General features: G+C 40.2%; 1 protein-coding gene across 1 annotated transcript in view; it reads right to left on the reverse strand.

Moving 5' to 3' along the window:
- Window positions 1-16386, reverse strand: part of SCAMP1 (secretory carrier membrane protein 1) — a 40369-nt gene that overhangs the window by 15760 nt on the left and 8223 nt on the right. The window contains exons 2-4 of the mRNA XM_039709831.1: window positions 12821-12898; window positions 5061-5159; window positions 4689-4800 (exon numbers count right to left, since the gene is read on the reverse strand). Of these exons, the coding sequence (XP_039565765.1) occupies window positions 4689-4800; window positions 5061-5159; window positions 12821-12898 (289 nt within the window). The remainder of the gene's footprint in view (window positions 1-4688; window positions 4801-5060; window positions 5160-12820; window positions 12899-16386) is intronic.

Below are 16386 nucleotides of genomic sequence, written 5' to 3' on the forward strand. Positions count from 1 at the left end.
AAGGCTTTAGATGTCCATTAGCAAGTCCAACAAGGAATATCTGGACCAGCAGCACATAGTTGCTACTCTAAGAAGAAACACTGAGTAATTGTGGTGGGTGAATATCTTAGTGTCCCTAAGACACCATCTACCAGCCCAATGGAGTTACAAGAGTAATGTTGCCTGCCAGAGACTAAGATCCATAATACTGCCAAGAGGGTAGCCCGACTTGTCAAGAGCATGGACCATGGCCCGCTATTCCTTTCTCACATGGGTACAAATGGTAACACAAGCCAAAAAATATGCAGGATCAAGAAAGACTGTGCTGGCAAGACAAGTGACAAACAGTGGTGCCCAAGTCATCATCTCATATATCTTCCTGGTCACAGAAACAGGGACAGCCAGAAGCAGCCACATTGTGCAGGTCAACATCTGGCTTCCTGGCCACCATCAAGGTTTTGGCTCTTATAACAATGGGTTTTGCTTGAATGATTGTGGCCTGTTAGGCCACCTATTCCATATGAGGTCCACCTGTTTAAAAAAGGGCAAGAAAATCTTTGGCAGCATGCTGGCCAATTTGGTGGGATGGACCTTAGACTACAGGACTCAGGGGGTAGGGTCCAAAGTGGCTATGATCATTCTATTGCTTCCTTCTAGAGACGAGGTCATGCCAACCAGTGCATCAACAGATGTTCCTTGACTCCTTCTCAAGATGCGAATTACAGGGCTAATGACATCAAGGGTATTCATGGCTACAATGAATCTTGTTACACTCCAGCTAGGGAATCTGGACACTGGATTGCCTGTCTGAAGTTGCCTGTACACACAGCAGCATGGGGAATAAACAAGAACTGGAAATCTATGTGTAGCTGCAAGACCATCACCTCATTACAATTACAGAGATATGGTAGGACAGCTCACATGACTGGAATAATTTCATGCCTGGCTGTAATTTTTTAGAAAGGACAGGTCAGAGAGGCAAGGTGGTGGAGTTGTTCTTCATATAAGAAAGCAACTGAATTGTATCAAGCTCTATTCAGGAACAGACAAATGAGTTGAAAGTTTATGGGTGAGAATTAAGGGACAGGATGATAATATGGGTGACACTGTTGAGGGTGCTTGTAGGCCACCTGATGAGCACAAGGAAGTTGACGAGGCTTTCTATGGACAGCTGGCAATAGTTTCACCATCATAGGCCCTGGTTTTCCTAGGGACTTCAACAATGCTGGTATTTGCAGGACAACAGGGCCCAGCACACATAGTCCAGGAAATTCCTGAAGATCACTGCAGATAATTTTTTGAGGCATGAGGTATAAGAACCAATGAAGAAAGATGTGTTGCTGGATAATTGTCTTGGGGTGATTTTTCATTGATACTCTATTCCCTAGTCATCTGCCTTATTCCCAGAAATAGCTGCTGCAGCTTTAAGATAAATCAGGGGGAGGGGCAGGGAGCCTTGGACTCCTGCAAGGGTTTTATTCACAGCCTCTCTCCAGAGCGTGCGGCTGTGGTGCAGGCCAGGACACCACATTCTTGCTTTCACTAAATTAGTTTTTGTTAGCTTAAGCACGGGGTTTTTTTTTCTTCCTTTCCACTGGCCTGGAGGCTGCAGCAAGAATACTTTCAGCTGCATTTTGGTTTTTTTTCTTGAACTGTTTCTGCTGCATTTTTGGTTGGAGATCCAAATTGACCCCATCCGAACCCAACTGAGATGGTGGACCAGCAGGGAGCTACTCTGACCCCAAAACCTCAGGAAAAAAGGCTGAGCCAACAAGAGAAAAGACACCAAAAGCCACTAGTTTCATCTGGTGCAAGGAGGACACTAATGCCAGAAGTTCAACAGGTTTCCATCTGTTTTGCCTGAGTTGTGGTGCAAACTCCTTTTTCCCCTTCCCTAATACAAAGAGCCAGCTGCCATTTTTTTCTTTCCAAGCCACACCTCCAGGTGGGGGGTAAGGTTCTAAAATGTAAACATCTACCATTTATTCAATCTTTACTATTTTCTGTGCCTTGTGGGCACCATTCTTTTTGATAAGCAGGTTTTTTTTTCACTTTCATCCGCTGGTGTTCATTTCTCATTGGCAAAAATGGATTACTGAAGCCCTTCTCTTTAGAGGAAATACTCATTCCAGAGCATTTTCTCCTAAAATTTGTCTCTAAGCCAAGACAACAATCAAACCAGGAGGAACTGGTTGAGGATGTGAAGGCTGAAGCCAGCCTTGGCTATAGCAACCATCAGATGGTGGAACTCAAGATGCTGTGTAGTGGAGGTAAAGTAGCAACCAGGTCTAGAACCCTAAACTTCCAGAGAGCTAACTTCACCCTCTTCAAAGACCTGCTAAGCAGAATCTCAGGATTAGGGCTCTAGAGAAGGGGATCCAAGAAAACTGGTCAATATTCAACCATCACTTCCTCAAGTCCAGCACATTCCTATGACCAAGAAACCAGGAAGAGGGGGCAAGACACTTGCATGGATAAGCACAGAACTTGTGGTAAATTTCAAACTCAAGAAAGAAATTTATGGGATGTGGTAAAAGGAGCAGGTCATATGGAAGGACTATAGGAACATCATCTGAGTATGCACAGATTGGACAAGAAAGGCCTAGGCCCACTTGCAATTTAGTCTGTCAAATGATATCAAGAACAAGCCAGGCTTCTACAATTACATTAACAGCAAAAAGAAAACTAGGGAAAATGTGGGGTCACTGCTGAATCAGATAGGTGTCCTAGTGAAGGAAGACCGAGAGAAGGCAGAATTACTGAATGCCTTCTTTCCTTCAGTGTTAGCTACTGAGGCCAGCCCTCAGGAAATCTCAGACCTTGGGGCAAGGACAGGAAGGCTGGAGGAAAGAAGGCTTTTTCCAGTCATAAAGAGTTTGGTTGGAGATCAACTGTGCAGACTTATAACACACATAAATCCAGAGGCCCTGATGAGATGCACCCACAGGTGCTGAGGGAGCTGACAGATGCTGTAGCCAAGCCACTCTCTACCATCTTTGGAAAATCATAGGAAACAGGAACAGGACCTGATGACTGAAGGAAAGCCAGTGTTACTCCCACCTTCAAAACTGGCAAGGAGGGGGATCCAGGAAATTACCGGCCAGTCAGCCTCATCTCCATCCCTCGAAAGGTGATAGAAAAGAACACTCTGGAGGTCAGCACCAAGCATGCAGAAGAAAAGAAGGTCATCAGGAGCAGTCAATCTGACAGCCTCCTGTGATGGCAGGGCAGGATGGGTAGGTCAGGGGAGAGCAGTGGTTGTTGTCTGCTTCCACTTCAGCAAGGCTTTGGGCACTGTCTCCCATAACGTCCTCATAGGTAAGCACAGGAAACATGGTTTAGGTGAATAGACAGTGGGGTGGACCAAGGACTGGCTGAATGGCAGTCAAAACCAGAGAGACAAGGAGCTCCTGGAGAGCGTCCAGCAAAGGGGCACAAAGATGATGAGGGGTCTGGAGCATCTCTCTTATGAGGAGAGACTGAGAGGGCTGGGCCTGTTTAGTCTAGAGAAGAGAAGACTGAGAGGGGATCTCATCAACATATAAATATCTGAAAGGTGGGTGCCAAGAGCATGGGGCCAGACTTTTCAGTGGTGTCCAGATACTGGACAAAAAGAAATGGCAATAAACTAAAACACAAGAAGTTTCACTGAACATGAGGAAGAATTTCTTTACATTGAGAGTGCTGGAACAGGCTTTGTGGAGTCCTCTCTGGAGCCCTCTCTAGAGACCATCAAAACCCACCTGGATGCATTCCTGTTCCTCTATCACTTGCTCCAGGTGACCCTGCCTTGGAAGAGGTGACCTCCAGAGTCCCCTTTCAACTCTATTCCAGTCACTATTCTGAGATTCATTGTATGTCTCTTCCAACTGAAAATATTTTATTCTATTCTACAAAATCTCCTGACAACTTGAATTACTAAGGAATTAAGCAATTTGGAATTGTAACACTGCATATTCAAAAAAAGACCAGCATGTGTGAAAATAAAACAGAATTGTAGATAAAAGTGAAATGACCAGATAAAGTTAACCTTACACACAAGGATTTGCTTTGTTGCGTTTTGGGATTCTTTGGGAACTTCAGTCTGAAGTTCTTCCTTTTGAAAAGGAATGTTCAGATGTACTTCTAGCAAAGCATCTTCAGTTAAGAGGATGTAAATCTACTCACATGTGTGAAATTGCTGTAAAAAACAGTTGATTTTGCACAGCACAGAGTCTGTGGCATACAAAAAATCTAATAAAAATTTAATAATAGAATAGATATTTCTGCTATTTGTGTAGAATATTATGTTTGTAACACAGCAAAAGAAATTAAATGTTTCAAACCAGAAGAGTTCTCATACAGATTTAAATAGACAAATAAGGAATCAGAGATGTTACTTCAAGAAGTTGGTTTTACTTCATCTCAAAATGCTCCATTTTTATTCAGTAGTGTTACTCAGATACTAATCTAGAATAAAAATAGAATAATAGATAGAAGAGAACAACATGCTACAGAGGCCACATTTAAATTTTTTTCACTGAAAATCTGAAAGGACAGCATAGTTTATTCACTGTATTAATCTTCTCAGTGGAGATAAACTTCCTTTTACTGAAGACATTACAAAAATGTAATGCCTCTTCAATCTGCTTCACAATGTCACTGTAAAATTAAAAGTTTCTAATGAAAAGTGACATTTCTGAAATTTAAAGTATATTTTTCATGCATACCCCCTTGCTGATTGAGACTCTGCATTTCCCTTTCTCTGCGATCTAGTTCAGCTGCTTTTCGTTCCAGCTCTTCCTGACGCTTTAGCAGTTCTGCCTGGGCCAAGGCATGCTCCTGAACAAAACAAATATAATCAGATATTGACAAAAAGTATGAACATGGCATAAATATTCCAAGTCTTTTCACTATAACTGAGCGTCTCCATTTATGAAGACTGACTCAATATAGCACAAATTCACGTATTACCAATTACTTAAAGGCAGTATTAATTTTAATTTGGAAAGCAATACTTATTTACAAAATACATTATTCCAGAAACATATTTAAATAATTATTATTAAAAGGAACCTAATGCCTAAAAGTTGCAGACAAACCTTTGCTATTTGTGTGTAGGAAGATGGTTCTTCTGTTGGTTTCATTATTGCTGGCTGGGTACTGGGTACATTCGGCATTTTCACATTTCCTGGAGGAGGCTAAGAAAACAAAAGACAATTACAGAGAAACATTTTCCTATTCTAATGAATTTCATTATATCTGTAAGAACCAATTTAGATGTTTTAAAGGAACTGCTACTGAAAGAAACTGAAAACTTGATATGCTGCTTTCAGTATTTCTAATCTTTAGGAAAAAGACATCAGCTGGGTTCTATGGTGCAGGTTATCTAGCATTACTTTCAATTAACACACAAAGAACTTTAGGAATTCAGTAAAAGTAAATGGAATTTTAATTTTGTTCAGACATGAATATTAATACAGCCAGTAACTGTTTCAGAGGATTGCGGCATCTAAGAGTCATCTATTCATACTCTGAAACACAATGTAATTTATTAATAATGTCTTCCAGAGCCTTCTACTTAACAAAAGCTTATATCACCCAACTAACTAGAGAAGTAATATAACATATGAAACTTTCAAATTCAAGATCCATAATCTACTGCATTACTACTTCACCAATTTTTGCTAGGTATCACTCCACAATTTCTGCTAGGTTAATACAAGTATTATGAATATAATCCCAGCAAAAGATGCATTTCAGCAAAAGTTGCATTTCAGCCATTATATTCAGAGGATACAGACTGTTGCTGAAATACAGTAGTATTTCTTTCATTAAGCACAGAAAAAATATATGTTTTTGACACTACCGTGTACTGATACTTAGCTTCATAATGTGGCATGGGGAAACAAAGTCGTAGTGCTCAAAACAATCTTACATGCTAGAAGTTCAGTATGGCTTTAATGTTTTTTCCCAGGTTACTATTCAAAGATCACAGCAATGCACAATAGGCACAGGTGCTATAAATTATCTACAACAGATGAAGAATCTAGTGAAGAAAGCATCATGATCATAGAGCATTTCAAGTTGAAAAGGACCTGTAAGGATCATGGAGTCCAACTCCCAGCTTAAGTTGGCTAAGCAAGACTTTCCCCTCAGGGACCAGTTCTGGCTCTGACTAATGACTGTATGGTCTCTCAAGTGTTTGTCTCTTGCTCACAGAATAACCTTCTCCATAATTTTACCAGGCACTGGACTGAAACTTATTGGCCTGTAATTACCAAAGTCTTCCCTCTTAAGTCTTACTGAACACTGGGACTACATTTGCCAGCTTCCAGTCAACTAGTATCTTTCCAGACTCCCATGACCATTGAAAAATAACATGGACAGGACCCACAATATTGATCAGCTAGCTCTTTCTGTATACGGAGATGAGTTGCACCAGGCCCCATTGACTTATGTACATTCAGCTGGAGCAGTAAATCTCGAACAACTTCAGAGTTTACAAAGACTTCAAGTCACAAGACTACAAGGGTCCCTGGGCGCATCACTGGTGTTATAGATAGAGGTAAAAAAAGGCATTAAATATCTCGCTCTGTCCACACCCCTAATTGTGAGGTGACTGACCTCATCAAGTAATAGATCAGTATTATCGCTGAACATCCTTCTGCTGTTGATCTTTTTAAAAGGCTATTTGTCCTCCACCACAGTGCTGTCCAGCTTGGATGTTCATCAAGCTTTAACCACACAAATCTCCTCCCTGCAGTGGTAAACAGCTTCTCTGCAGACCCTCCTGTATCATCTGTCTTTGTTTTCAATGTCCAAACACCTCCCATTTTTATTTAAGTTCTACAAAAAGATCCCTGCTTAGCCAAGTCGGCCTTCTGACTCACTTCCTTGAATTACAATACTTTGAAATTGCTTGCTTTTGAACTCTTAAAAGACGACTCTTAAAAAAATTACCATCATGCTTTTTAAACCCAGTTTGCTCTAAGTCTTCCTGCCAAACTAAAGTACTTATTTTTATAACCCTAATCAAAGCTGAAAAGCAAAAAGAATACTACAGCTACTTATGAAACAAACAGAAATATTCAAATGCCTTGGAAAATCATTTAGCTCCTAAAATAATGCTCAACAAAAAATCCTGCACAACATAGCTGCACAGTCTGGGATTTTCCTAGAAGTGAGTAGTACTGAAGTTGTATCAGTATAATCTCAAGCTCTAGTATTGTGCTCACAACCTGGGCAGCATCCAAAGAAGCTTAAGCAGAAGCAGCCCATTTCAGGGGAAGCAATTCTGTCCCTCCTCTCTCCTCTCGTGACACCCCAACTGTATTACTGCATCCAGCTCTGGGACCCCCCAGTCTAAGAAGACCATGGACATAGTGAGTTCAGAGGAAGGACACCAAGCAGGTCAGAGGAATGGGGCACTTCTCCTGTGAGGACACGCTGAAAGTTGGGTTTGTTCAGCCTTGAGAAGAAAAGGCTCTGGGAAGACCTTCTAGAACCTTCCATTACCTGAAAGCTTAAGTTGGCTATGTCTTGAGAGAAACCTAGAACGAGAAGCAGACCCTGGGCTTCTAGACCTTCACAACCTACGAACTCATTCTCCACATGTTCTTTATGCACCCTACATATGCCTTTTGGTCCCATATGATTTTTGATGTGGGACCTACTAGTTCTTTATGGAATTCTTTATGTGTAGCTGTTTTTGTCTGGACAGACTGCAGCTTCAGTTGACAGTTGCAGCTTCTTAATCATTTAGCTTGCACTTGTCTTAGAGGCTCCCTTCACAAAATTAAGCCACAGTTAAAGAATAGTTCAACTTCCCAAAGTGAAAGTTTGTAGTTTGCAGCCCAAGGTTTCAGCAACAGTCAGTTAAAAAGCAATCTGAACACAGTTTAAAAAATTCATCTAACTAAACCTGTTTCCAACACCTGACTGAGACAGATGTTCAAAATATGTTCTCTCATGAATTGATTTCCTCATACAGGTGAAGTTTATTTATTTGGGACAGGTTAAAACTTCCAGAAGTCAGGAGTGGATGATCAGTTTGATTTCTTACAGACTTCTGTGGTTTTCTGCTGTGTTTACATACAAGATGGAAGGATAAGGAACTACCCAGGAATTTACTGGACAAAAAAAAAGTCCATTGAAATACATTTCTTGAAACAACAAGAGGAAATACAACTTCACTAATGATTTTATTCCAGTTTTCTAATGCAATGTGAAATTGGTTGCTATACGCATTATTATGTATAGCTGTTGTCTTACGTTGGAAGATGTAGCTGGGAGGGTGTACTCTATCACCATCTGTTAGAGGTGGGGCAGTTATCTTCTGTTAATTGGGCAGTTTTCTTTATCTCTTCCACAACCAATCCTCCCTCCAGAGAGACATCTTCTGTTCATGGGCTATTGAGTGTCACTGCATGACTGATAAAATTACATCATCCCACTGTGAGATGCTTCAGCCAGGGGGAGCAGCCAAGCATTCCTACCTGGATACAATCTGAGATTTGGAACACTGGAGCAGCCTTTTCCCACTGGATTCCCAGAGGCCCATCTACACCACCACAGGACCTTCAGAGGAAAACTCCACCCTTCCACAGGATCACTGCTTCAACAGAACCACACCTGTCACTGCAGGAGGACTGCAGCCACCATTTAATGGGAGTGCTACCAACACCCTGAGCCACAGGGTGTCAGGTCATATTCTGACTCTGTCAGTGCCGCTTTGTACTACTGCAATTTTTAATTTTATTTATTTTTATTTTCTTCCCCAATAAAGAACTGTTATTCCTACTCCCATATCTTTGTCTGAGAGCCCCTTAATTTCAAAATAATAATAATTTGGAGGGAGGGGTTTTACATTTTCCATTTTAGGGGAGGCTCCTGTCTTCCTTAGCAGACACCTGACTTCACACCAAGACAGGTTATATGGGTATACAGGCATATATGGGTGTATAGGCTTATCTATATACAAAGAGTACTTCAAAAAGTTCAGAACATAGAAGCAGGAAGAGATTAAAAGCTTTCTTTAACATAATTTCATTAAATGATGAAGCAGAAATACTAACTGAATTCTGCTACTAATTGCAGATCTTCAGAAACATGACAAAAGATACAACGTAATCTCCATGGTGACTATTAGAGCTGGAGACAAAACCACTGAAGTTCAGCCAAGGACATTTAATATGACATTTACACCATTCCCCAAATATATTTTTTTAACAATCAAAAATAAGACAGATTTTGAAATCTGATCAACATAAAGGGAAAATCCCTAACAAAACTGATTTCTCATGTTAGATACTGAGGTGGTGATATAGGCAATATAAAATCTCCCTTGCTTACTTGCTCTTCTCCATATGTCTTACATGTTATCTTCCTACCACTGAAGGTGAAGGATGAAAAAAAGTCAAGGCATAAAAGTACTAGAAGCCAGTAAACAAAATAAGGAATACTGAGAGAAAGTAGAGTTTACTTTTTTTTTCCCATGTCCCATCCTGTATCCAAAAAAGACTGGTAGGAAGTACCTCACTTGACAAAGGGAGCACAACTGAGATAATGCAACAAATATTAGTATTCAGTTTGAAATCACTTTCTCACAGAATAATCATCCATTAAAATCTACCTGGCTTTGAAATGGAGAAATATTTTTGCACTCTAGCATACTTCATTATCCTCCATTTGGAGAGAATGGGGAATCACAAGCACCAGGCTGCAAGGAGACCTCCAGGACCTTGTAGTCCAACCTTTCTTAGTAAAAGCAGGGTCTAAACAATATGGCCTAGCACTCTGTCCAGCTCAATCTGAATGCTGCAGAATCCAACACTTCCCTGGAGATCAGTTGAGGTAAGTTGTTGATCAGGTTATTCTCACTGTGAAACATTTTGCTCTTGTGTGCAATTGAATGTCCCCAGCAATAACTTTCACCCATCACCTCTCATCTTTCGCATGTGACTTCCTGTAAAAGTGGAGTCTCCATCTTCTCTGCAGCCACCTTTCAGTGGCTGGAATATAGACTTAAGGTCTCTAAGACTTCACTTCTCAAAGCTGAACACTGTTTTCTGAGTAGTTTCTCAAATATCAGGCTTCCCAGACCTTTGATTGCCTTTGTGGCCCTTCTCTGGATCCTCGACAGGCTGTCCACATCTTTTATGTATAGCCAGGATCAAAACTGAATGCTTTGTTAATTCTAGAGCCTGCAAGGTACCATCTTGGTACAACCACTAAAAATCTGGAAACTGACTCCCACCAAAATTACTTGGATGCTTTTGCTCTGAGCAGCACACAAAACACACAAACGTCCCTATATTATGGACATCAGACAGGGATACTGACAGACACATGGGTATTTCTCCAAGTCTAAAATTCACAGACCGTGCTTCTACCTCTGTTTATCCAGCCTATGAAGGCATTTACTTCCAAGGTCTCTTCAATTACCCTGTTGTACATATTTCTTTGTATACACACATAGTATGCTCTTCTCTTGCATACAAAGCTGTCAAGAAAAGAGAGCTGAGTGCTTGGAATTATGACTATATCCCCAGGTACCTAGGTAGAGTCCTTCAAATGCATATAATTACAGAATAAATACTCGTATGTTCAGCATCCACAAGATAAAGCGCAAGGGAAGTAACACATAAAGGTTGATTATTACAGCACTCTTAATTTTTTTAGTCTTGCTCCTGTCAAGAAAACCTGTGGAAGTTCTTTACCTCTGCGGAGAAGTGTTCCTTCAGTGGATAATTTTTATTAATCTGTAAACATGCCACAGATTAACTGAATCACAGTGCATTGTAGATTTGACCATTGACTTAGATTTCCTTCATTTTCCCAGCTTTTTGAGTAACATCTCTAACAAAAAATTTTAATTTTTTTCCAAGCACATCTGACTGTTCAAAGCCAGATAATCTCAGCCATATGCTTCAGTTCTCCTTTTCCCACAAAGCTGCATGTTAAAATAAGTACAGAAATAATAAAAGAAGTCAGAGTAGCTAAAGATTATATTTTTGTAAAACAAGACCTTATTTCTTCATGACTTATGGTCAATACAAAGCGATTTTTAAAGTCTTCAAGCTTCATAAAACAAAATCTAACATAATTCCTGATATTGTGACCTAGGAGAAAATAATTTTGGAGGCTTGCTTAACATTGTTGCTAGCTGTGAATATTCTGCCTAAAACAGCTGATCCAAGGCATATCCAAAACCAAGCTTCCTCTACACAGAATTTTAAAACTGTATGAAAGCTCACTGTTTCATTGCTATGAGAGTCTGCTCTCTCTGCTCCCATTATTTCCCATAGTCTTGCTCAAGTAATAACCAGTAACAGTTGCAATTGATCCTTCTTGTCCCGAAAACTACATCGAGCTCTTAAGTAGCTCTTGGGGGAAACAGACAACAGAACCCAAGGGTTGATCTGAGCAATGCCCCCACCTAACCATAGTGCTGATAAAGATTTGACTCAAGACAAGTTTGGAAGAAGCTAACTTCTGTAATTGGTATACAAGTATTACCATAAATCAATCACCTTACTTCATAAATAGTGCACAGCCCAGGGCCCCTTGAGCTTTCTCACACAGTAATGGGCTGCACACCAGGACCTCCCCTTGAGTAGGGACACATCTCAGCATTACTCCTCGAGGCAAAGAAATTCTTGCCACAACAGATTTTCAGAAATTGCCACTAAATTTTGAAATCTTAGCTAAGTGTCAGAAAGGACTGATTGTGCACAAGTAGTCCTTTAGATCTGTATCACTGACAAAATCTGGGGCTAAGTCTGGATCCACACATACCAAACCCCCTGCCCCCTCAGGAAGAAGTCCAGAATGCAATGGGGCCCTTTCTGAACCACATGACTGTACAGAAAGGCCTTCTTTACAGCTTTTTCTGACCATGCCCTCTGGGCAGTAATTAAATGTACTTCACCATCGAATCTTGTTAAATAACTTTACCACCACATTTGCATTTGCTATGCATCTTTGTCAAAATGCCTGTTTATATCTATTAACATAAGCTCCTTCTCTCACAAGTCAATTCTGTTGTTCCATCCATGGCATTGCAAATACTCAAATATGAACAATCCCTAACAGCATTACCAGATTTGTCATAAAAATAGGACTGCATTTAAAAAATACAGTATTTAACTGTTTATAAATTATATTGGCAGACAATAACCAGCCACACACATTTTGATAATCTTGCACAAGATCTTCACTATCAAAAGCAGCCACTTTTGCAGAAAAAGGTGGTTACAGTATGAATTTACTAACCTATTTCTTGTATTCCTCCTCACAATAGAAAAGAAAAGCACAAGGTATATTGAAACTATGTAAATTAGGGCATAAAACAACTGTTTCTCTGACATAAATTTGTCCTTTCACTGTTATACCACTATACAAAGCCTGTGCACCGTTATTTAAACAATGTTCTCCTTCCTCTGAACAGCATTTTCATTAAGACAGAAATCAAAACAGAAATCAAAAGCAAAACTCCTGCGTAGGAGTGCCATACTCATAAGCTCCAAAGCTAGTGAAATGCAGAAAACCACAAGGACAGACTATCAGGAGTCTGTAAAAACAGGAAGAATAATTTAGTAAAAACTATCAGAAGTTAGTAAGGACAGGAAAAAAAAAATCTGGTTTGGCCCCTTTTCAGAGGGCCAGTCTTCCTTAACAAGTCAAAGCTCTCTGAAATCAACTTTGCCAATGCATCCTCCAAATACTTAATGGAACAATCTATTCTTCCACATCTTCCACTACCTGTAGCCAGTCCATTCTAGAACATCAGTCCCAATTCTGAAAATAAAATCTCACAAATGAAAGATTAACAACACGATTAAGAAATAAATGTGCTTACTGTTCTTGAATCAGAGAACGGATTGTATTCATCAAGCCCTGGAGGAACGTTTCTTGTCACTTGTGTAACAGAAGGATCCTAGAAGAGGAAACAGTTGTGTAAATCTGTGCACATGCATATAATCAAAAAGGTGACACCCATATCATTATATCGTATAAAACCAGATTTTCTTTCAAAGTAAAAAAAGGTTTGTTTTCACGAAAGAAGTCTGTAAACATCTACCTCTTTATCTCCAAACGAACACCATTTAAATCTGAGCTTCTTATAAACCTAGATTAACACAGTGTAACAGAAACCCCATCTGTCATATATTTGATTTGTAAGGGAAAAAAGCTCTTATGAGAAAAGGGAAAAAACCTCTATCCTGCTATGTTGACCAGGCATGGACTCCACACCTTGAAAAGCACAAAAGAAGAAAAGAGCTTTCTGTAACCCTTGGACTTCCCTACCCAGAAGTATATCCAACACCATCCAGAACAGAGAAAGCATTTCATAAGAATGAAGCTAAAATGCCAAAAGCACTTCTGATTCAGGTTCTACTTGAACTAGTAAAATTAAGGAAAAAAGTTTAAGTTTTTTCTACCTCAATTAATTATACAGCAAAAAAGACTGCTTGAGATTTAGCTTGAGAAAACTATTTCAGGAATTAAACACTTCTCTGTGCTACTGACAGGGAGGCTTTGTTCTGCAGAAGAACACAAGTGCCCACCACAATGGACCACATCAACTCAGTTTGAAAAAACCTGTACTCAGTCCATGTGATGCCTGGTTCTACCACATTGTTTCTTTGCCTTAAAATTTTTGCATTTTCAGAATATAACAATGGTTAAAAGGTAGGCTTTCTTGAAAATTAGTAAATCCATTTATTCAATACTGTCACTTACATATTTACATAAATATACAAATGTCTCATATTCTATATGTACATCACACATACAAAGAGAGCTATATATACTATTTACTTATTTTATAAAAATTATTTTTAGATATAGCTATTTTCTCATTTCCAACAATCTAGTTCAACATTAGAAAAAAACCTGGAGTTGATAAAGACTGAGAAGAGATGAAATATATAGTTATATATAGTTACATTCATACTCCCTTTTAAGAGAAGCAGAAAGGAAGGTCAAAGAAGTTCACCCCCAATAATGCAGCTGGTAACAACAGAAAACTGGTAACAATGAAGGAAGAGAAGGTTGAGGTACTCAACATTTTTGCCCCAGTCTTCACAGGCAGCCTCTCTTCCTACACCTCTGAAGTGGATGGATGACAGGAAGAGAACTGGGAGAACAAAGTACTACCCACTGTAAGAAAATATCAGGTTCATAACCACCTGAGGGACCAAAATTTACCTAAGTCTGTTGGACCTGACAAGATGCATCCCAGAGACCTGAGGGAATTGCCTGATGTAGGTGCCAAGCCACTCTCCGTGACATTTAAAAAGTCATAGCACTCAGGGTAAGTCCCAGGTGACTGGAAAAGGAGAAAATGGTAGCCATTTTTAAGAAGGGCAAGAAGGAGAACCGCAAGAACTACAGACTTTCAGCCTTGCTTCTGTGCCTGGGAGGATGATGGAACAGATCCTCCCAGCAGCTGTGCTAAGGCACATAGAGGACAGGCAGGTGATTGAGGACACCAGTGACCAGCATCCCTCAAAGATCTGTATTGGCACCAGTGTTTAATATCTTCATTAATGACATAGATAGATTGAGTGCACTCTCAGCTAATCTGCAAATGACCCCAAGCTGAGCGGTGCAACTGACACAGCTGAAGGATGGCATGCCATCCAAAAGGACCTGGAGAGGGCCCATGGGAATCTCGTGAGATTTAACAAGGTCATATCCAAGGTGCTGCACGTGGGTCAGAGCAGCCCTGGCACCAGCACAGGCTGGGATGGACAGATCACAGCAGTCCTGCCCAGAAGGACCTGGGGGTGTTGGTGGCTGAGAGGCTGGACATGAGCCAGCCATGGGCACCCCCAGCCCAGAGAGCCACACGTGTCCTGGGCTGCATCCAGAGCAGGGTGGGCAGCAGGGCCAGGGAGGGGATTCTGCCCCTCTGCTCTGCTCTGCTGAGACCCCACCTGCAGGGCTGCAGCAGCTCTGGGGCCCAGCACAGGAAGGGCTTGGACCTGCTGGAGGGAGTCCAGAGGAGGCCACAAAGGGATCAGAGGGATGGAGCACCTCTCCTATGGAGATGGGCTGAGAGAATTGGGGTTTTTCAGCCTGGAAAAAGAGAAGGTTTAAGAGTGACCTAATTGTGGCCTTCCAGTGCCTGAAGGGAACCTACAAGATAGATGGAGAAACTTTTTACAAGAACATGTGGTGAGAAAAATCATTGCCTCAAAAATTAAAAAATTATATGTTGTCTATTTTAAACAAATTCATGTATATAAGCCTTCTTAAAACACCCTCTGGTCACAAACCATTTTTCATTAAAGCATACATTTAGCTCCAAAACAGTATTCCAATGGACAATGAACAAGAATCATCTTTCCCAAAGATGCACACAAAACAACGTTAAATGCAATTCAGTATCAGCTTTCTTACATTTGACTCATCTTTAATTAGTTCTTTCAAAATACCCATGCTGGTGAGTCTCCCTCACAAGCCTGTGACTGTTACCATGCTAGACTCAAATACATTGTTACAACTAAAATATCATCAAGTCTTGCATAAACTGGAAAATTAATTAATTGTTACTGTGTTATTTGCTAAAATGGCTCTCACAAAATACTGAGCAGATGAACCATAAAAAAGAGGGAAAACATGGTGTGGTATGTTTTTTGTCAAAATTCAACCAGAAATTACTTGAAATGTTGAACAGAAAAATACATAAAAATATGCAAATAATGAAATATAACATTTGAATGATACATTGGTATACCAGACTCATCAGCACAAGATCAAAAAAGATGAAGTTAAAACAAAGTTAATATAAGTAAGACAACTTCAAAATTCAATATACAGAACAGTAGAAACTTGTATACAGCTGAAAACTTTCATCTTATTGTGGTATGTCTACTGTAGCCAGCAGCAAAGCCCGGAAACTTGTTGTTCACTCACTGCTCTCTGCAGTGGGATATGGGAGAGAATCAAAAAGGAAAAAGCAAATACAACTTGTGGTTGTTAAGAAAACAGACAGTTTAAAGGTGGAAGAGAAGAGGTGAAGGTAGAGGCAAAAAAAAGGCAACAAAATCCCACAAGACAAGCAAAGACAATTGCTCACTACCTCCCACCATGTCTGCTCAGCTTCTGAGCAATGGTTGCTTGGAACAGCTTCCCCCACTTCCTACCACCACCAGCGATGCTGCCAAGCACAATGTTATGCAGCATGCAAGGTCCCTCTGGTCACCTGGGGTCCTGCCTGTGCCTCCATTTCCAAAAATCATTAAACAGTGGTCAATTCAAATTAAGAAGAGCAACCTATATTCAGAAATACAACATACAATCAAAAATAAATATCTGATGGAAAAAACCCTTTTTTTCTTCAAGTGTTTTCAAGAAGACCAGGGTGAAAAACTCCTCAGATCTCCCTGTACATCTACTGTGACATTCCAACACTAA

Source organism: Passer montanus, unplaced genomic scaffold (assembly GCF_014805655.1).
Source record: "Passer montanus isolate IOZ18808 unplaced genomic scaffold, ASM1480565v1 scaffold22, whole genome shotgun sequence".
Lineage (NCBI taxonomy): Eukaryota > Metazoa > Chordata > Aves > Passeriformes > Passeridae > Passer > Passer montanus.